At 43.1% G+C, this 22,387-nt stretch overlaps 1 protein-coding gene across 1 annotated transcript in view; it reads left to right on the forward strand.

The window, feature by feature from the left end:
* Positions 1-22,387, forward strand: part of LOC125426346 (cytosolic phospholipase A2 epsilon-like) — a 67,779-nt gene that overhangs the window by 873 nt on the left and 44,519 nt on the right. Inside the window, exons 2-5 of the mRNA XM_048484603.1 lie at positions 2,698-2,770; positions 16,227-16,363; positions 17,945-18,076; positions 20,096-20,136. Of these exons, the coding sequence (XP_048340560.1) occupies positions 2,698-2,770; positions 16,227-16,363; positions 17,945-18,076; positions 20,096-20,136 (383 nt within the window). The remainder of the gene's footprint in view (positions 1-2,697; positions 2,771-16,226; positions 16,364-17,944; positions 18,077-20,095; positions 20,137-22,387) is intronic.

Raw genomic sequence — 22,387 nt, forward strand, 5'->3', positions numbered from 1 at the left:
CCCAATATTTACAAAGTCAAATGGTCAGAATGAATTCGACCCCCCCCCCCCATTTAAAAAGAGTCCTCTTTCTGGTGACCACACTTCATCAGGTGTCATTTTAAGAGTACTTTCAAATTTATCCATAAACATGTCTGCCAGGTTTGGGCTGCTGCAGTGTGCTTCTCAAAACTGTTAATGGTTCTTTAGAACTATTTACACCAGTCTTTGCAAGTGCATCTTTTTCTTTCATACTGCTCAGAAATAACTCAGGTGAGCTAATAGAAAATAACAGAATAGTGTTCCTGGCAAGTGATATTAATGCAGATGCTTGGGCTTAGCTGCCAGTTCTATACAAGGCTGTACATTTAATTGAACGGTAAATTTGTCACATCAAGAGAGGAAATCCATAATCAGACTTATTGACTTCATCTTCTGTTTCTGGTAGGTCAACTCCTTGACTTACACTGCAGTGGCAAAAATAGGCAGGTTTGCTTGGTGCATGGTTACAGCCCGGCAAGAGATTTTATCAATGTAAGATATCAGCTTCTCCAGACTAATTCTGGATGCCGACAGTGAACAAACTGACTCGCCACAGAAGATTGGCACAAGATTGGTGCCTAATATCATGGAGATGAGAACAACGGCAAGACAGATGGTGAAAGCTCCCATACGAGCCACTTCTGGTCTATATGAATATCTTTCAAGGGAAAGAGATTGAAGGACCAGAAGTTCTCCTGGATACCCGGGGCGTTAAGAAAGATGAGCAGTTTCTACAGTCTATACAAATATAGTGGAAAGCCCTGTTCTCACAGTGATTCCCAGATGAAAGCTAACAGTTGGTGAGCCAGGCAGTGCCCTGGGAAACAGAAAGTTAAAATCATATTTGCTCTTATGAGCACCAAAAGCCCCTGTTCTCTTCATCTTTTTGCCAGGTGAATTGTCTAGCATTAAGATGTGGATATTTCACTGCAGAAAAAAATTGAAAGTACATTTGGCCTGCTAGCAGGCCATGTAGTCCAGTAAACATCCCAAAATCAAGGGGAAAATGTGCCTGTAAAAATTGCAGCATCTACAATACTAGACATTTATTACATCTCTTTGGGACACACCATTCACAAGAAGGGATGATATGATATTGCTAATTGCCAGAGAATCTATGCCTCTAGAAGAACAAAAGGCTCCATCACCTTCAATAGTAGGAATGGGTCCAGAAATCTTCAAAATGACACATAAAGAAATCACTCATGGTAGTGTAAGCATTCTGATATGGCAATGTTCCATTTGTCAGAGACATCAGTATCCATGGAAGAAGCCATAGCTCAGTAGTGAAGCTAAGATCTCAGTTTCAGCAACTCATCTAGTCAAGGGATTTCAAATAGTAGATGCTGGGAAAGGCCTCTGCTTGAACTTTGGAGATCTCCTATGAGTCATCTAAATAGCATTAGACCAGAGTTCCCTTGGTATACAGCAACTTCCTATGCTTCCTGTTGAAGTTGTACCAGGCCAGATTAAAGCAGTGCCAAAACTTTGTTAATTTAGTAATTTTTTGTATTTTGAGGCCTCTCATAAACTGAGATCCTATGTCCTATTTTACTTACCTTGTGCATAAATTCAGCTCCACAGCTGTGTTAATTTAGACAGTGAACTTTGTATATATTAGGAATGCCGGGAATTTTGGCACTAACACTTCAGCAATTGAGCTCACTGTGTTCAAAGGTGTCAGACAGATGCTAGTCTATCACCTGATCTGTTCAGTTCATGCCAAACTGCCTGGAACACCTGGCTGAACTGGTTTGTATTAGATTTTTGAAAAAAACACCCACATGTGCAAAGACACAGTCAATTCAAATTTATCAACAGTCATTAGTGAAAAAAACCCAATGTGAATGCAATGTACCAATCAGATAATTAGAAACGGAACGCGTTGCACTCTGCTGCTCGACTATTTACTTAGTGTATATGTGCAAAAATCATACATGAGTAAAGACATGCAAAAATGACCACAGTGCTAAAGTGCTACACACCGATGCTATACAACATGATAAACCTGATAAACCTATGTAAACGTCTATACAGCAAAATATTCCCATTTGTATGCATGATCCCTAATCAGATTCTGCATGTTGAAACACACATCAATCCTTAAGGACCCACAAAAGAAAAGCAACTTCAGAAATATAAACTGTCATTCTTTGCTAATTGTAAATGCTAGCAGATACATTCTTGCTACAAAAAAGCATTTCCTAGAATTTCAAGTCAAGAAGAGGGTTAAAATATGTAATTGTGAATTTCTAGAGAAGCTTCTAGCTTTTGCTGATGCCCCAAGATTGCCAGGGTTGGCAAGCTTTGTGCTGGGTACTCCAGCTTTGTTAAGAGAGCAAAATTAGGTGGACAGGCTGTCTGGATATCTGGGCCCTCTGAGTACCCTAGGCCTTGGGAATATAGTATAATATTTCTCTTCTCAGGCAGTATGTCAGCACCGACTTGGCTTGCAGCCATATGTTACTGTACCTGCATGTATACCACAGTATAACATTGTAGCTGCACAGGTCTCTTGGACCAGAAAATCAGTTTATTCTAAAATGGGATTTTTAAAAAAAGATTGCTTTTGGTTAATTGTTTTATAAGCTGGTCTAGAACAAATATAGTGAAAAGCGACTTCCACAGTGTCAGCTAGAAATTAATCCATGCCTCGTGTTTCTTCTTCTTCTGTAGACAGAGTCTGCTCCATGCAGCCTGCTCACGGTAAAGATCATAAAGATAAAAAATCTTCGGAAGGCAGACCTGTGTGAGTATATCTAGTCATAATACTTTCTTGTGCTATAGAAAAAAGCCTAGCACCATAATGAACACAATATAAACACTGAACAGAACATGGTATTTGACTATACACAAGTCTTTCAGGCATGTTTATTTCAAGTCTAGAATCAAGGCTTACCAAATTGCCTGCTATGATGGAAAATCCCATGGCCCCTGTCACAAATCTTCCCTCTGGTGAGATAAAAAATGGGAGTGAATGGGAGATGATGCCATTCAGCACTGTGATGTCATTTCCAGTTGGACCCAGAAGTGCTACAATGATACCCCAAGAATTCTCCAGATTCTATGGTTAAAAAAATACAAACCAGAAGTGACATTGCAACATCACACAGTGTTGCTCTGCCACCCCTTCATTTTTGCACCTACTGGAATGAAGAGGCCACATGGCAACACAACTGGGGCCGTTTCTGCACAGCACAATTATACTGGGTTTGAACAGGGGTCTTACATACTCTCTCTAATTTATCCCGGTTTCTTCTTCTGCATAGCTCTGCACTTCTTCCCAGGAGCAGAGTTAGGACCAGGAGGAAATGCTCCAGTTTGCTCCACACAAGCCTGAAGAATATCTGAGCAGGCCCGGTGTCCCACGTTCTGATTGGCTGTTGTTTTTGACTGACAGCTTAAATGAACGTCACCCAGGGAGATCAGGTGGCTGGGTGGGAAAAATAAAATGGTCCTGCTCCCAATTAGTTTTTGAATGGTAGCAGACAAAAGCAGGGTCAAACCAGAATTTTTAAAAAGAACCTCCAAACTTTTTAAAAAGAACCTCCACATTTTTGAAAATCCCAGGCTAAGGTAAATATTGTGGGGCAGGTCCGCTTTCGCACTGGGAACCGTGCGGAATTCTCGGCTGCACAGGAATATTTTTCTTGCTCATCCCAGGATATTTTGGCTTCGCAGAAATGGCCTAGAATCACATTTATGCATGATACAACTTAAACTATGCTGAAAAACCCATGTTGATTTTCAGTGATCACATTATTCCCTTCCAAGTACTTACAGACTGTCTCCTTAATGCTCTGCTCTAGAATCTTTCCTGGTATTGATGTCAGGCTGACTGGGCAGTAGTTGTTTGGTTCCTCATTTTCCCCCTTTTTGAAGATGCGGACAACATTAGCTCTCCTCCTGTCTGCTGGGACTTCTGTTCTGCAGGAGTTCTCAAAGATTATAGCAAGTGGTACTGAGATTACTTCTGCCAGTTTTTTTTAATATCCTGGGATGTAGTTCATCAGGCCCTGGAGATTTGAATTCATTTACTAGCTCTTTATTCTGTGCTGAATTTCCCCTACTGCATCTTCTGATCCATTTCCCTCCAGTTGACCAGTGTTTTTCTTTTGAGGGGAAAATGCCTTTTCTCTGTCCCCTGTTAAAATTTCACCATCTTCTCCATGCAGTGACCCTATCATATCCTTTTTCCAGAGGCGTAGCTGGGCTGTATTGCCCCTCTGATTTTCCGCCCCCCGCCTCTCCACTTACCACAGTTCAGCCTGAAAGTGCAGGCTGGGAAAAATGCCCTGTTCACTTGAGGCTGAAAATGGCCTGGTGGGAAGTGTAGTTCCCACCAGGCCGTTTTCAGCCTCAAGTGAACAGGCTGCTTTTCCAGCCTTCACTTTCAGACTGAACTAAGGTAAGTGGGGGCGGAGAACCATGGGGAGTCACGGGGACTGGGGGCACCACGGGGGGGGGGAGGTGGGGATAATTTTCAACCCCCCCAGGCGTGCACCCAGTGGTAGCTCTGCCTCTGGTAGCTCCGCCTCTGCCTTTTTCTTCCTTTTGCTACTGGCATAACAAAAAAGCCCTTTTTAATGTTTTTAACATCTCTCACAAATCTGAGCTCATTGTGAGCTTTAGCTTTTCTGACTTTCTCCCTACATGTCTTGCCTGTTGGTTTAAATTCCTCTTTAGTAATTCCACTCCTTTTTCATTTCTTGTACATGTCCCTTTTATATCTTTTCTTACTTTCGAGTTCTTTAGACATCCATTTTGGCTTCTTTAGATACATCCCATTTTTTCTCCTTGTTGGAATTGTTTGAAATTGTGTCTTCAAGATCTCACTTTTAAGAAACTCCCATCTATCTTGTACTCCCTTCTCTTTAAGTATTCTTAACCATGGGATTATATCCAGTAGTTTTTTAAGTTTACTGAAATCAGCTTTCTTAAAGTCTAGAACGCAGGTCTGAGTAGACTTGGAATCCCCTTGCCATTGTATAACGAACTCCAGGAGAACATGGTTACGCCCACCACTTCCATCCTATTAATCAGGTTATCATTGTTGGTTAGGAACTGATCTAAAATATCCGATTACCTGTTGTCTTTTCCACGTTCTGGACCATGAAATTGTCCACAAGGCAAGTGAGAAAATTGTTGGACCTGGTAGTCTTGGCAGAGTTTGACTCCGAGCAAATATCTAGATAATTGTTATTTCTCTTCTTGTTATCTTCTCTTCTCTTCTTTGTGAAAGTTTGATCACCTGCTCCAGGAAGGCATCATCCAACTCTTCAGTCTGGCTTGGGGGTTTGTAATAGACCCCCACAATGAGATCACAGTTGTTTTTCTCTCCCTTAATTTTTACCCAGATGCTCTCAACCTGGTACCTAGGATTTAAATCATGGACCTGCTGACAGGTGTAATCATCCCAGACATATAGTGCTACTCCACCACCTTTCCTAGCTGAGTGACCTATTCTCTGGAATAGGTTGCACCCCACAATTATTACATTCCAGTTATGAGATTTATCCCACCAGGTTTCAGTGCTGCCTATTATATCATATTTATTATGCTGTGTCAAGAGTTCCAGTTCATCCTGTTTATTACCCATGCTTTGAGCATTAGTGTACAGACATCTAAGGCTTTGGTTCATGCCCCTTGGGTGCTTACTTAAGGTTTTATCCCCCTCACTGCTGGGTTTTTGAACTATTTGCTCAGTTCTCTAAATAACCATCAACCTGTTCTCTCTAGTACTAGGTGAACTCCTTCCCACTTAAATATTGTCTCCCTCCCCCACTTCACTCAGTTTAAAGCCCTCCTTGTCAATCTCCTAGCAAAAATGTTCTTCCCTTCAGCCGTGAGCAGTGGTGGGATCCAAAAATTTTAGTAACAAGTTCCCTTGATGGTGGGATTCAAACAGTGGCGTATAAATGGGGCTTCAGAAGTGACACGAGGGGGGCATGGCCGGCGGGCATTTCAGAAGGACGGGGCATTGATAATTTCTACCATTGCTGCTCAAAACTCTTGCACTGCCAGAAAAAAGTTCCTAATTTCCAGCTGGTATCTTTCTGTCCATAATTTAAACTCATTATAGCAGGTCACTGTAGATCTACCTTGTAAACAGAAACAACTACTTCTCCTCTAATTGACTGCCTGTCAAATACTTAATATTTTCAAATACTTAATTTTGTTTCTAGAAATCAAAAGAAGGATACTTTCCTTAAGCAAGGAACTTTACCATATTTCTAAAACATGTTTTTAAAACAGCCCAACAGGGAGAATTATCCCGTTTTCTACCTTCGCTAACCAGCCACATAGGAAACAACAGGACTTTATGATTTTTGAACCTAATGGAATTTATAACGGAAAAGCAGACCCAATTAGTAACCCCCTCTTGGCGCACACAAATAATTAGTAACCTACTCTCGGGAACTGGTGAGAACCTGCTGGATCCCACCTCTGGCCATGAGGTGTAACCCATCCCTTGCCAGTAGTCCCTCTTCATGAAACTGCAGACCATGGTCCAAGAAGCCAAAATGCTCCTGGCGGCACCACCTGAGAAGCCAGTTATTCACCAGCGCTATTCTATTAGCCTACTAGCAAATACTAAAAGCATTTTACAAAAGAAATAATTAGAAAACAATAAATTAAGTGATACAGTAAATCATGAAAAGTATAGAGTCACAATCAAAGAAAACATTGAAACACATCAAATTGGCATTAGTACTAGGAACCAGAATTTAAAAACCAGAATAAGGTTGATTCCCCACTGCAGAGTTGACTAGATTCAACCCAGTTCCCTGAAAAGGAACTTACCTAGGTTGACTCCATTGTTACTCCCCACAGCAGCTGAGTTTGTCCCACCAGAGCTGAGCTCAGAGGGCGGGATCATCTCAGCGCCTCTTCTGCTCTTTGTTCCTGATTGGCTGTCGTGTTACCATGGGAACGTGAACGTGCATCTATTTTTTTTACATAATGGCAACATAGCCACAAATCAGTGCTCTATGTAGCTAAAAGCAGCGTGTAAACGTTTGCTGTTTATATGTATGGCCATCACTTCATGTACAAGAAGGATTTTTTTTAAAAGGGCGCACTTTTCCCCGCCGCGAGTCTTTCATTCTGAGCATGCCCAAAACACTGAACTGTGATTGGCTGACCGGAGGGAACAGTTCCTCAGTGATTCCCCCTTTACCGGCTTCAACCTGAGTTCGACCTAGGTTCGCTGAAAAAGTTGTACCTCCCTGATGGAGTCGGAATTTGACAGTTTGAGGAGGTGAAGCTGGGACGGAACCATGTCAAACTCAGCGGCTGTGGGGAATACCTAAGTCAAACCTAGGTTGAACCTAGGTCAAACCTGCCAGTGGGGAATTGACCTAAGAATCTTGAAAAAGTTTGGCAGGAGAGATCAGGTTTCAGAAGGCTAATAAGCTTCAGGAGTGAGAGAAACCAATATATATTTTCAAGGGCTATCTCTTCCTTCATGTTCTCATCTGTCGGCTTCAAAAGGGCTACTACCTGTACCTAACCACAGGTGCAACATTCCAGGCTGAAGTTCTTTGAGATGCTGCCTCAAGAACAGCCTCAAAGAATAGTTCAGGAAGCTCCTACCCTCTGGCTTTTCAGTGAAGCTGCAAAACAGCTATTCTGGAGACTTTCTGCAGCAGCATAGTTAGGGCAATGGGGGAATAACTTGCTGGTGGGGGTAAAGGAGTGAGTACTGTTTACTTTTAATATTAATTTAAAAGTTTAGTTTAAAATATTTTAAATATCTGCTGATTTAACATTTGTTTTATCAAACTGTTTTTGTGTTGTGATTACACACCTTGGGTCCTTTTATCCTGAGATTCTCAGGAGTAAGGCAGGCATAAATATTTTAAAGAAAAAAATGTTTCAGGAGACTAAATTCTAACTTTTGGCACTACTGAAAATAGTAGTTTTGGTACTACTGAAAATAGTACCCTGTCACAGGAACTCATATTCTGTACCTCAGTAGGCAATGGGGCATGATCTGTGCCCTCTGTTGCTGATCTAAACTCATGTGAGGTTCATACCGAGGATTGTCTTTGTGGTACCCTGGTGTCAAGATATTTAGGGCTTCAAAAGTCATCAGCAGCTCTTCTAATTAGGCCAGTAAGTGAACTGGAAAGCAGTGAGGTTTAAAGAAAGCCAGTGCCAACCCAAATTAACAAATGGGTGACTATATTTCTAAAAAAGACAAAGGAGAGCAAGGTGCAAGGTTGAGAGTCAATTGAGCTGTCCTAGATCCCTACACATTTCACAGTTTGTTTTGTCAGGGGATCTTTAATAGAAATTTCTCAGCCTCCACCTTGAACAGCTGAATTTCTGACCAACTGAATATCCAGATCATGGGTTTAATGATAAATAACACAAAGGCTTCATATTGCTTTGCTTTTCTTGACAGGGGAATATTCTATATTGGAAGGTTGTATGGAGATGACCCTATTTTTCCTGAAGATACCATGTGTTATGACTTGTAACAAGGCACACTGTGAAAAAATCCAAGCTTGTATGTTTGCAGGACATATTAAGTAAACTAACACTTAAAGAGGCTCAAATTACTCTAATACCCCAATCGGTGGTGGGGAGGGGGCGAATTTGCTAACAGGCAGATATCATGGCCCTCCATAGTGGCCTGCTCTCCTGCACCTCCACTGCCGGCGTAGTGGGGGGGTTCTGGAGGCATGTCCAGGAGTGGAACTTAGTCACCTTCCACCTGGCCTTTGCCTGCTGGACTGTTGGTGCTGGGGCTTAGGCTTACGCCACCCTTTCGGGTGGCATGGGCCCATGGAACCTAATGGAGGTTTTTTGAGTGGCAGGGAGGGTTTTTCTGTTTCTTGCCTCCTTGCACTGCCAAAATGGTGGTGCATCCCACTTCCTGGGGGCTCAGGATTGGGCTGCTCAGCAACCTATTGCATGCTACCATGGATATTTTCCATATCTGTAACACTGAGCTGTGAATCAGTATATCCAAAATGTCCTTCAGTATAGTTATGTGAGGAAAAAACCAGACTGATGAACTATCCAAGATGATTTTAGCATTAAATATCGTATCAATGCTAGAGGTTGGTTCCAAGATCGAATGGCTTGTGAATGGCAACTGAAAAATCACATGGGAAATTATCATCCTCATAACATTTGTCTTCTTTGATACAATAGACCTTTCCTCTGTCTATGTGGAAGGTGAAGAAGGAATGAATTTAAAGCCAAATGGCCAGATTGTAGTGTGACATCCAAGACCTTGATTTAGACACTTTCAGAGTCATGGATTAAAAGCCAGTTCAGATGTTCAGAAGGAAAGATGAGTGTTCTGTTTAAGCATACACAAAAGTGGTCACAGCTTCCATGTGGAAAGCTAAGTTTTTGACCCAGCCTTCTTTCTATGTATATCACACAAGCATTATGAGATGATATTGGCCATGTTCTCACAGATCCTCCTGAAGTTTGAATCAGCTCTCACTAAGTGGCCTTTGTACAAATCATATACTTGGCAAGGTTTCTTCTTTGTTATTAGTATTGTTACCTTGTATTCAACAAATCACATTCTTTACACTTCCCAAAAGTTCCTTTCAATGCATAGAATTGTTATTCCTGGGATCTCACAACTCATGTGGAGGAACAGGTGCATAATCTGAGTAGACTTACTTCGTGATGCTGCATTCGTTAGCCATAAACAATTTACTTCCAAAAAATTCCAGAGTAATTACATATGTTAGTGCAATCCCAAGTGAGATAATGAAGTCAGTCATTGTGACAAGTTGTTGCTTGCGTGTTGCCTCTGGAAGTTTGTGATCAACACCACCTCCAATCTTTTATTTATGCAAGAGTCAGATAGTATCATGAATAATGGGAACATAGTGAATAAAGGTAGTTGAGTTGAACTGAAGCATGTAAAAGGGAAGGTTTGCTGGAAAAGATGTGCCTCTCCCTTAAAATGAAGTAAAATAAGCCCCAAATGAAAATATTCTAAAAGCAGCAAGCTATGGGAAAATGTTACTGTAAACCTGTTTGGCCAGCCCAAACAATCCTTAATGCAGTAAGTTTTGAGATGATAATTTAAAACTGCAACAACCACGGGCATCTGATTCTGTTTTTGCATTATGGCTGCTGTGTTAAGGCTATTTTTAATCTCTTGACATGCTGCTTCTTATTCTTTAGTGTAATTGGTCATTATTTATTTATTTATTTATTTTTCAAATTTCTAAACCGCTCACCCCCGAAGGGCTCCGGGCGGTGTACACTAGGCCAGAAACAGTACTACATGCAATAGGCCAAAACAACAGTACACAGAATAAAATTAATTAAATCAGGTTAAAAACAATTTACACAATTCATAAAAATAGCAGCAAGAATATAGCAGAATCATAGAAGTATATGGCGCCCGAACCCAAGGCCAGGCGGGGGAGCAGTGTAGATTAGATGTTATATTGGGCGTGCCGATGATGGAATGGCACGCAACACAGGGGCATCCCCAGAGGGGGAATCCGCGGCTGGCCTCACCAAAAGCCCGGTGGAACAAAACCGTTTTACAGGCCCTGCAGAATTCACCTAGATCCCGCGGGGCCCGCACATCTGATGGAAGGGTGTTCCACCAGGCAGGGGCCAGGGCCGTAAAAGCCCTGGCCCGGGTAGAGGCCAGTTGCACCATAGTGGGGCCAGGGACAACCAGTAAATTGGCCTCTGCCAACCGCAGAGGCCTACCTGGGACATATGGGGTGAGACGGTCACGAAGGTATGAGGGTCCCAAGCCGCGAAGGGCCTTAAAGGTCAACACCAACACCTTGAAAGTGACCCGGAATTCCACTGGAAGCCAGTGTAGGCGGCGCAACATGGGGGTGATATGCTCATGAAAAGAGCCACCCACTAAGAGCCACGCCGCCGTATTCTGGACCAATTTCAATTTCCAGATCAGTCGCAAGGGGAGGCCCGTGTAGAGCGGGTTATAATAGTCTATATAGTGGCTAGGTCAGCCTGGGAGAGATAGAGGGCCAGTCGTTGGGCCTGGCGAAGATGAAAAAAGGCAACCGGGGTAACATGGGCCACCTGGCTCTCCATAGAAAGAGAAGAGTCCAGGTGGACCCCCAGGCTGCAAGCCAGGGAGGTAGGGGTTAGAGACACCCCTTCCAATACCGGCAGCTGGAAATCCCCATGTCCCCCACCACGGCCCAGCCAGAGGACCTCCGTCTTCGATGGATTTAGTTTCAACCTGCTCTGCTTCAACCAACCAGCGACCGCCTCCAAACAATGCTGTAGAGCCGCAGGGGCTGAGGCCGCCCCCCCTCCATTGTCAGAATGAGCTGGGTGTCATCAGCATATTGATGGCAGGCCAGCCCAAAGCTCTGCACCAATTGAGCAAGGGGTCGCATGTAGATGTTAAATAAAAAGGGGATAACAAGGCCCCCTGGGGCACACCGCAGTCCAGTGGGCACCTTCGGGAAGCCTGGTCCCCACACCACACCTGCTGACCCCTATCCTGAAGGAACGAGGCAATCCACTGAAGGACAGTGCCCCGGACCCCGGAAACGGCCAGGCGGTGGACCAAAAGGTCATGATCAACCACATCAAATGCTGCAGTAAGATCTAGCAATATTAACATCGCCGATCCACCACGGTCAAGTTGCATGCGGAGCATATCTGTGATGGCGATGAAGACAGTCTCCGTCCCATGCCCAGCACGGAAGCCGGATGGGAAGGAATCGAGTGCTGATGTGTCCTCCAGAAAGCCCTGAAGCTGCTCTCAATTACCTTCCCCAGAAACGAAAGATTCGAAACTGGGCGGTAATTGACCAGATCGCCAGGATCTAAGGATGGTCTTTTCAAGAGTGGGCAGACCACCGCCTCCTTCAACCCACCCGGAAATACTCCTTGCTCAAAGGAGCAATTGATGATATTCAACAGGTAGGGTCGTAACTCCTCCCGACATGCTTTAATAAGCCAGGAGGGGCACGGATCCAGAGGACAGGTAGTAGGTCTAACAGCAGCCAGGACTCTGTCAACATCAGACTCAGACAGCAGGGAAAACTGGTCCAAACATGGACCAGAAGACGGCCACGGAGCTTCCAGTTCACTAATTGTGTCAACAGTGGATGGAAGGTCTTGGCGGAGTGACGCAACCTTATCCGCAAAAAAGCTCATAAATGCCTCACAGCCAATAGCCAATTGAGAATTTGTAGAACCCTCCGATAAGGAGGTGAGAGAACGAATAATCCAAAACAATTGGGCTGGGCGAGAGCTAGCGGATGCGAGAGAGGATGAGAAGAATTCCTTCTTCACCCTCTTCGTTGCCATCTCATAGGCCTTCATAAACGTCCTATAAGATTTTTGCGCAGCCTCGTCACAAGACTGCCTCCACACTCGCTCTAGATGTCTGAGCTCCCACTTCATCCCCCGCAGTTCCTCAGTATACCATGGAGCCAACCAGGAGTGGGGGCGCAGAGATCGCCGGGGAGCAACCACATCGATGGCATCAGAGAGCCTGGAATGCCAGTCTCCCACCTGCTCATCGAGGGTGCCGGGGGCTCAGGTTCCCGCTGAGCATTCAGGAATCCAATTGGATCCATAAGTCTCCTTGGGCAGACAAAAATCTGTCCGTCGCCTAGACAGGGTTGGTGCGGCGAGTCCACCCGGCCCTTCAAGGCTTAATGGTTGGACCATGGCACTCTAGTGATAGAGGATACGACCATATTAACATCTGACCCAAAGACCAAGTCCAGAGTGTGACCGGCCTCATGGGTGGGGCCAGAGTTTATTAAGGAGAGGCCTAGTGTCGCCATGGTTGACACTAGTCCATTTTTTTCCGTGTGCCAATGGAAAAAAAACTCCTTACCAACATTTCTGGAGCTGTAGAGAAAGTCATTCAAATGAATGGCTTACCATTTGATGATGGCTATCACTCTGAACAATTTATATGGCCCTTATCCAGGAAGGGAGCTGTTTTTCAGTTTATTTGGCCTTTATTTTGTATTCTGTGGTTTTGCTTCCTGAAAAAATTACCACAGCCTGCACTGACCAGTGCAGATGCAATACTTCTCAACCAGGATTAGTTAAGTGGGAAGAACCCACAGGACTATGTGTTCCTCCCCTTATCCTTTCTTGTGTGGACCTTCTCCTCCACTTCAGTTTCAGAATTTTTTATGGTTAAGGATGAAGGGCAACAGGTATATTTACAATATATAATCCTGTCAAGTGGAATAACAAGCAGAAATGTGGATTGTGTGGCACGTTTGAAGCAATGCATATGATAGATTTTTACTTAATAGGGTCAGATATTTCTCATGCTTTCTGGTTATGAAATACAATTACATCTGGCCCGGTTGGTATGTGCAGTAATTAATACCTTGTTTGTTAGCCTGTGATGCAGTGCTCTGCTTTGTGTACTATGTGATCTTCAGGCATCTTCTCTGGAGATTTATTAGGTGGAGTGAGCATTTTTGATATCTGTTCACAGGATAGTGTCTGGCTGCTAGATATCAGTTGTCATAGGAGTCATACATGTGCCATGACATCAACAGCTACAAAGGTGAAATAAAAAAATGGTGCAATCTTGTCTGAACATAGTATTGCTCTTATGCCTTGCATATGAGGAAAGCATATGGAAAATCCTAATCTTTCATATTTCGATTATGCAATGCTCTATTGAAAAGGGAAGTAGCTTTATTCATTATCGTCAACAAAGCTCATAAGCATAAGCATAAGCATTTATTGTCATTGTGCACACACAACGAAATTTACAGCAGCTTTCCTCGATGCACACAATTTCAGACTCATACCCCATCCTCACTTTCCCCTTCCTCCACCCATCCCTACACAGCCCCAAATACATCAACACGAAGCCGCGGAGTTTAGCATAGCCACAGCTCTAGAGAAGAATTGGTTGGTTATATTCATATATTCATATATATATGGTTGGTTATATTCATATATTCATATTCATGATTGGTTATATTCATATTTATCTCTGTGTTTGGATTCTCAGTAAACAAAATAATTGCTGGCTAGTTCATGAACCTTGGGAATGCATACAAGGATGCACTAGGCATGTTCAACTTGTGATTCCCAAAGCCAAACACTTTTTCTCCCGAAGCTTTCCAGGTATGGTAGCCTCAATAAAACTGTTGCCTATCTTGGACTTGAGAAAAGGAAAAAGGAGAGGTCATATATGAAATAGCTGAGATATCCAGGGTTTAATCCTATAGAAGATTTCTCACTAAAAATTGCTCTTTGCTGTTTAGTTGCAGTAAGTGGAAGAGACTGTATCCTAACTATCTTCTCCTTGTGCACAAGATATAGCCCCTAGCACATTTGCTGATACAATGCAAAACAAATTAAATGAAATCAGGTGAACCATCTCTTATACATTCCATTGTTCCACAGGCACAGTTACTTTGTTAAAATTACATTAAAGCTTTTATATGTTGCTGTAGCTGCTCCAGCTTCCTTTTCTTTCATGCAATGCTATATCCAACCCACTTTGATCCCTCTATCCTGATATTGTTGGTTGTGTCAGTGATCTTCCTTGGTTTCTGACAGACATTTTCCTCATGTAGTAAATGTGCTACATGAAATCTGTACTGTATCACAATTGAATGTGGATCCTTCTGGATGCAAACATGTACTCTGCTATTGAATGGTGTGCCCATATATAGTCATGCACTTGGCAGTTAACAGTACATGACTGATGGGTTGTGTTTGGTAGGATACATGCTTTGGAAAGTTATTGGGACATTTATTTTAGGGGCATTTATTGTTGCCACTGATAAATAGGCATATATATTATGTTATGAGAAGAATATCATTGTTAATATGATATTAGCAGCAGTGGCGTAGGAGGTTAAGAGCTCGTGTATCTAATCTGGAGGAACCGGGTTTGATTCCCTGCTCTGCCGCCTAAGCTGTGGAGGCTTATCTGGGGAATTCAGATTAGCCTGTACACTCCCACACATGCCAGCTGGATGACCTTGGGTGAGTCACAGCTTCTCGGAGCTCTCTCAGCCCCACCCACCTCACAGGGTGTTTGTTGTGAGGGGGGAAGGGCAAGGAGATTGTAAGCCCCTTTGAGTCTCCTGCAGGAGAGAAAAGGGGGATATAAATCCAAACTCTTCTTCTTCTTCTTAATGTCCCCCTTTTTTCTACCATTCCTGAGATTATTAAGGGTGGGGAATTGACGTTGAGGGAGGGGCGGGGGATTGCCTACTATTAGTGGACAAATGGCAAGCCTACATATTCATGTCCAGCCATTCCAGCAGTGCATAAATGTTTATCCGGCTACTGGCCAACACATAATTCCAAAAGACAAGCATGGAAGTGTAATACCAGAACAGTGCCTCAATAAATAGGAATAAATGCTTTTTGTTTAATTAATGACCATCTGACATGCAACACTGACCTTTTTTTAAAATCTATTTTTATTGCAGATATATTTAAACTGTTGTGACAAGTCACTTCCAAAAGTGTATTATTCAACCAGTTACAGCTGATAAGTAAATGTTGCCTCATTCTTTTGTAGTTTAAAATTTAAAACCTAATTTTAAGTTCTAGCATGGAACTGAAATATTAATAGAAGTTTTCCAGGTTATGTTTTTTATATATTCAGAATTTTATACCACAATGGATTCATTTTAAAGAGACAAATTGTGTACTGTGCAGTTTTGCTGGTTCCCCTCTGAAAACAAAAACATTTTTTCCATCAATCCCACTTTTCCTCCAAGCATCAGTGACAGCAGCATGTGCGTGGCTTTCCTTTCCTACATTTTATTCTCAGTACTGTAAGGTGGATTAGGTTGGAAGATTGTGACTGTCCCAAGGTCACTCAGCCTCATGGTTGAGGAGGGATTTGAAGCCAGGTCTTCCAGAACCAGTTTGACCCTATAACCACCTTCATCACTGTCCACTGATTATGGACAGGATCCTAAGGAACATGGTTCAGATCCAAAGAATTTGGAGGGACACATAGTCCATGGAATAGATCATTGACACTGTCCTCCTCAGGTTGCAGTCTACCTATCCCCTGCAAAGTTGTTCCTGAGGGTCAGTGGACCATTAGGAATGGCATGTGATATGGTGCAGGAGGCTGCAGTGATAGAAGGTTATCAGTGGGATGGGAATGATTCCACCCACTCTTGCACAAATGGGAAGGGACTTTTTACTGGAGCCTCAATGCTATAACTGAAGATTCTGAACAACTCTATTATTTGAAACAGTAACCCAGTCTGACTGTTATGTGACTTTATGGCTGCCAACTGCTTCAATGAAAAAAGAAAAGACCCATACTGTGAACGATAACAAAGACCCAGTGTGGAATGAAAGTTTTCACTACAGAATTCAAAATCAAGTAAAGGTAAGATTATTGTTATGATACTGTCACTCATCAGAGCTCTAGGCAGATTTTGTAAACTGGGCATAGAGACAGATTACAGGGACTTTTGTGATAGACAATTATTGCTTCTCAGTACCAAAATTCAAAACAAGGACTTAAACATATAGAAGGTAATGTACCATCTAGAGATTAACCCCTGTGAGATGCACAGGGTCACCAACCTTCAGGCTTGGAGATCTGCAATTATAACTGATCTCCAATCTACATTTGGGAAAAAATGGCTGCTTCTGAAGGGTGGACTCTATGTCACTGCACACCTGGTGAGGTCCCTCTCTTCCCCAACTCCCACCCTCCCCAGGCTCCATCCCAAATCTCAGGGAATTTCCCAACCCAGAGTTAACAGCCCTAGAAGTGTGTTTGGTAAATTCTTTGCTAGTCACATATGGTAAGTAGCTTTAAGGGTACTGATGAAGAACTTTCAGGTTGTCCTACTGCTTGGATCAGATGGATAGTTGCAAGGCAAAGAACCTCTACCCAGTGAGCAACAGCTGGCTAGAGTCTCATGCTTCTGATTTCTCTTCCCCTACTAGCAGTGTCATGCAGTTATTGTGTACAGTTTGTTCCTCCTCTGATAATTATCCATGTTAAATTTTCATGGGGTTGAACCCATGCTCTTTAATTATGTTTGCTAGTTAGAATAGTAGAACATATAAGCTCCCTTGTTTTGAAAGCAGTTACTGCCATTTCTGTCTTTTCTTGCTAACAAATGGATGCTCTTTTGAGCACACCTATCTCTGCTGTGTGAACTTGCTCTTGCAGGTATCCTATTTCTGATTTGCATGCAAAGGAAAGCATTCAGTGGCATATTTGCCTAGGGATGAGGGGGTACCCTCTGTCGCTGGGCACCACTAATCTGGTCATGTGGGGGCGCAAAATCGGCCCCTCACATGACCAGGAAGACAGCAAGGCAGCAGGAAGTCCTGCTGTCTCATTGTCTTCGGGTGCCCTCAGCCCTGCCCATGTCGTCATTGACATGGGCAGGGCCAAGAAATCACGAGGACATCCCCCCAAGCCTCGTCCCCCCCCGGCTCCCAGCCGGCAGTCCCTTCTGCCCTTCCCTCTGGGGAGAGCAGAAGCAACTGCAAGGCTCCATCCTTGTCTCCTTTGTTTCTGGAGGTGGAGTCAAGGCTCCTAAATAAAAGTATGAAGATTACAAAACTGCAGTCTTGCTTCACTGAATAGGAGGAAGAACCTTGAGATTTATTGTAATATGCAAGGATAGATCCTGACAGTAAAACTTCAGTGTTTTAACAGCTTTCACATTTTATCACAAGTGATATTCAGTGGCTAATTGTGCAATAAAAAACATACACAATAAATACACTAAATAGTTGTGTATCAGAAGTACACTTCTGTTGCACAATAAATATTTGTTCTATGTTTATGCTCATTATCTTTTGCTGCAAAATGAACATTATATTTTTACATTAACTTTTGCTGCAAAATGAACAAAAATGCTTAATGGCGCAGAATGTTACAGAACGGATAGAATGAATGCAAATCTATGTTACCTTTGTAACATTCTTCTTTGACTTTGCACAGAACATTCTAGAGCTCCGAGTGTATGATGAAGATAGACATACTGAAGATGATCACCTCCTGACTGTTTTCTTTGATGTATCTAAAATCAATCTTGGAGAAACAACCCGCCTGAATTTTCAGCTGAATCCAAAGGTCAGGACAAAAATTAGAAATAGTGTCTCCAGAAGTCTCTCTCTCTCTGTGTGTGCGTGCCTAGCATAAATGAAGTGTGTTTAGATACACAAACACACACACCATTTATGTCCTACTTTTCTCTCCAAGGGGGAACCCAAATGACTTACATTGTTGTTCTCTCCTCCATTTTGTTCTCGGTGAGGTTAGTGTGGGAAAGAGTAAATGACCCATGGTTACGCAACAAGCTTTCAGGCAGAATTTGGATTCACCCATGGGTCTCCCTGGTCCCAGTCTTAACACTATATGAAATGACACATTTCTCTTAATTGTCACAACAGTTTTCATTCTTTTACTAGGTAGTTATACGGGCAGCCCAATTTGGAGAGGTGTGTGAATCAGCTCTTGGAGCTGGTGCTGGGTTGTACTGGTATGTTTGCCCGTCCCGCTGGCATAAGTAGTGCTTATGCTGGTGGGGAGGGCAAGCAGGGAGGATGGCAGGTGTTGCAGATCTCCATGATCTCCATGATGCCTGACCCAGAAGAGCCTGTGCCTTGCAGAGCTGCACTAGCCTAAAGCTGAATGCTGCTATGACTGGTGGACAACTAGCAGTGTTCCTGAAGGTGGAGTCAACTTCAGTCAGCTTTTAATGGACTTCCAAGCCAGTAACACCCCTGGTCCATTTTGCCCCAAGGAGGACTTTCAGGCAGCCAGGGAATTTCCACAGTTTGTTGCCTTCCTATGCTGCCACAGGAAATGCCATTGCCAGCTGCCTGAGCCCTTTGGATTGGACTGTAAGGGTGCATTACATCATAGGTGTTGAACTCGTGGCCCTCCAGATGTTATGGACTACAGCTTCCATCATCCCCTGCCAGCATCATGCTGGCAGGGGATGATGGGAACTGTAGTCCATAACATCTGGAGGGCCGTGAGTTTGACACCTGTGCTTTACATGGTATGTAGCAATTTGTTTGTTGTAAGTGTGAGTGAATGACAGATATCTGAAAAGTCATACATTTTTGAGGACGTGCAATGGAGTCAGGGATTCCACCAACAAGTGCATCAGTGCTCAAACCCAATTAATATTAGTTGCACATCTCATTAATTTGATCTAAGGTAGTCATGATTTGCAACTAATGGGAACATGCCTTTCAATGGAACTTAAATATGACTACATTTTTTAAAAATTAAAGTTCAGATATTTAAAGATGTGTATCTGTCTTTACCCTGGATATTTCTTAGAGGTGGCCACATCTGTTACGGCAACTATAGTAGTTTGGTGGCCCCTTGATGACAACTTTTTTAAAAACATAAATATCTGTGATCTAGAGTCTAGATCACCAACACCAACATCTAGAGTCTAGATCACTTCTAGATCACCAACATTTATACTAGAATAAATGATTATTATTGTTTAAGGGGCCACTAGATGCCGTTTTTTAATTTGTTTACTGTGGATAAAACTAGTATGCTGTGTTTTTAAACATTACTGGACAAGACCTATCAGTGGAAGAGATAATCAAAGTGCATCCAACCCTGAAAGAATCTCCACCACTACTAGCAACTGGCAATATGCTATGCTTCTCTAATACAGAGGACAGGTCAATCATGTGTTCTGGTGATCCCCCCCCCCCGCCCCCCGCACTACATTGCAAGCATTCTGTAAGGGAGAGCCAATCCTGCACTTTTAGTATCCTTATTCATACTTCTCTGAAATGGCAATCTTTAATCTGTGAATTCATTGCTAGCGTGATTACTTAGGGTTTCCCCAAACTTTAGCTCATTCCGCACATGCAGAATAATGCACTTTCAAACTGCTTTCAGTGCTCTTTGAAGCGGTGCAGAATAGCAAAATCCACTTGCAAACAGTTGTGAAAGTGGTTTGAAAACGCATTATTTTGCGTGTGCGGAAGGGGCCTTTGATTTCTGATATTATCAGCCAGTATTGGATGCTTGCTAAAATGAAAGCCCATCACAAATTCACAATTATTGGAAGGAATAAGTGAGCAAGTCTCTACTCTGTTTCTATTTTATTTTCAGGGTGAGGAGGAACTAGAAGTTGAATTCACACTGGAAAGCAGGTAAAAGATGGAGTTCATGTATACTATTAATAGAGGTGGCTAACCAAAACATATGGGTTCAACATGGAGCTTGCTAAAATGTGATTGGTACTGAAGTCAAAACACTGATAGTATGTTATCATATTTAGTTCATGGTACCAGAATAGTATCAAAAGAATTTTGGGTTCATTTTTCTAGTGGAGGACAGCCAAAGCTGATTCATTATGGCAGTATTTACTGAGAGACTTTGGGGAACAGAAAGTCATATGAATTGTGTAATTTCAGAGCACACTACAGCTAAAAGAACAAATGTCCAAATTGCTCTGTTCAGACTGCAGATGGTAGGAGGGTAGATAGCACAATTACTTGTCTCTATGAATAAAATCTCCATGGAAATAGACAACTGAAAATTATGGGTAAGAGTGCTACTGTAGCACAATCTGGAGTCTTATATCTGTTATAGTGTACAAAGAATGCTTGAATACCCCTGTGATTTGGTTAAACCATCTAATTTCAAGGAGTAAACAGGGAGCCAATTGTTTGAAGAATGGTTCAATGTACAGGAAACTTCTCATTGGTCTTTTAGATATGATTAGATAGATTCTCTGCCCGCTTGCCATTTTGCATGTTTTCTCCCATGGCAATGATGCTGCCTGCCATTTCCCTCAGTGAAATATGTGACACAATCCATATAGCATGATTGTTTAATGAAAGTGCTCTTTCCCCTTTTTTAATATTGTATGTTGGAAAATGCGAAGCTATGAAGGTACACACGAGGGTCACTATACAGGCAATAAGTAACAGCCAATCAGATTGCTAGAAAATTGGCATGGTTGCGAGAATTCCTGCATTTGAAGCTTTGCAACCAATGGTGTACCATTGGGACATGGGGAAACCCATGTCCCCGGGTGCATACCTTTCGGTCACGTGGGGGGGGGGTGTGTGCCAGGCACTGGCTGGGTCCCTGTGCCTAGCCACTCCCATGGTGCAGCTCCCCCTGTGCCGGGGTGCTGCTCACCGGCGCCCAAGGCTGGGCCCAGCCACATGACTGGGAGGCCTCTTGTGCCAGTGTGATTCCCTAGCCTGGTGCACTGGTGTGATCCCTCAGTGGGGGAGAGGCCTTGTATGCCGTGGGAGAGACGGTGCATGCCTGGCGTCTCCCACGGTGTATGAGACCGCTGCTCCTTGTGGTGCCCTGCCTCTCCTGTGGCATGTGAGGCCTCTCCTGTGGCGCACAAGGCATCTGCCTCACATAGCTGGGAGGCCTCTTGCTCCGGCATGATTCCTTGGCCTCATGAACCGGTGTGATCTTCCGGCAGGGGAGAGGCCTCATGAGCCATGGTAGAGTCTGGGTTAGTTACAAAGTGTTGTTGCAAAGGCAGTGTGAACAACAAAGATAGGAAAAATGGTTTCATTTATAATGTCCTCAAGATGTTATAATTGTTCTGTGTGGAAAAGACCACTGTATCTCAGTTTTGCAGGCACTCAGGATGAAGTTTGGGTGGAAGAAGAGAAGCCAGTACCTAGCTGACCAATATCCTCCTTCAGCTTCTTCATGAGTGCCAAGCTATTTATTTTAAACCATTTCTGCACTGCCTTTGCATCCAAAAAGTGTCCCTAAGATGGTGAAGATCAAAACATTAAAAGAGCATTTAAAACAAAGTGTATATAAAATAAAAAATTCAATAAAAATTGTAAACATGCATCACAACACAGCCACAGAAGATTATTAAAAGTTATTTGTGGTATGCCAAACAAAACATAGAAGTCTTCACTAGCTGATAGTAGACAACAAGGGAGAGAGACAGATGAATCTCAATGGGGAGATAGTTCCAAAGTTTTGGTATCATGATAAGAGGGCCCTTTCTTGAGTTGCCACCTGTCTAACCACAGATGATGGGTGTAGCTGAAGCTTGGTCTGAAGGTGACCACAGTGGATGTGAGAAGGTGGTCCTTCAGGTATGATGACCCCAAGCATATTGAACTGGGCTCAGAAGCAAATTGGGAGCTGATGTAGATGGAACAAAACAGGAGTGATATGGTCCCTATGACTCGGTCAACATTTTGGCCTCATCTTCTGTACCAACTTTAGCTCCCAGACAGTCTTCAATGACATCCCTACATAGAGAGCATTGCAGTTGTCTAACCTAGATATTACCAGGGCATGCCTGTATCACAGTGGCAAAATCTTTCCCACATGGGTGTGTGAGAATCTGGTGAAAGGCACCCTTAGCCACTCTTGCCACCTGTTTATCTAACAGGAGTCCTGGGT

The sequence above is a fragment of the Sphaerodactylus townsendi genome, linkage group LG02 (assembly GCF_021028975.2).
Source record: "Sphaerodactylus townsendi isolate TG3544 linkage group LG02, MPM_Stown_v2.3, whole genome shotgun sequence".
Lineage (NCBI taxonomy): Eukaryota > Metazoa > Chordata > Lepidosauria > Squamata > Sphaerodactylidae > Sphaerodactylus > Sphaerodactylus townsendi.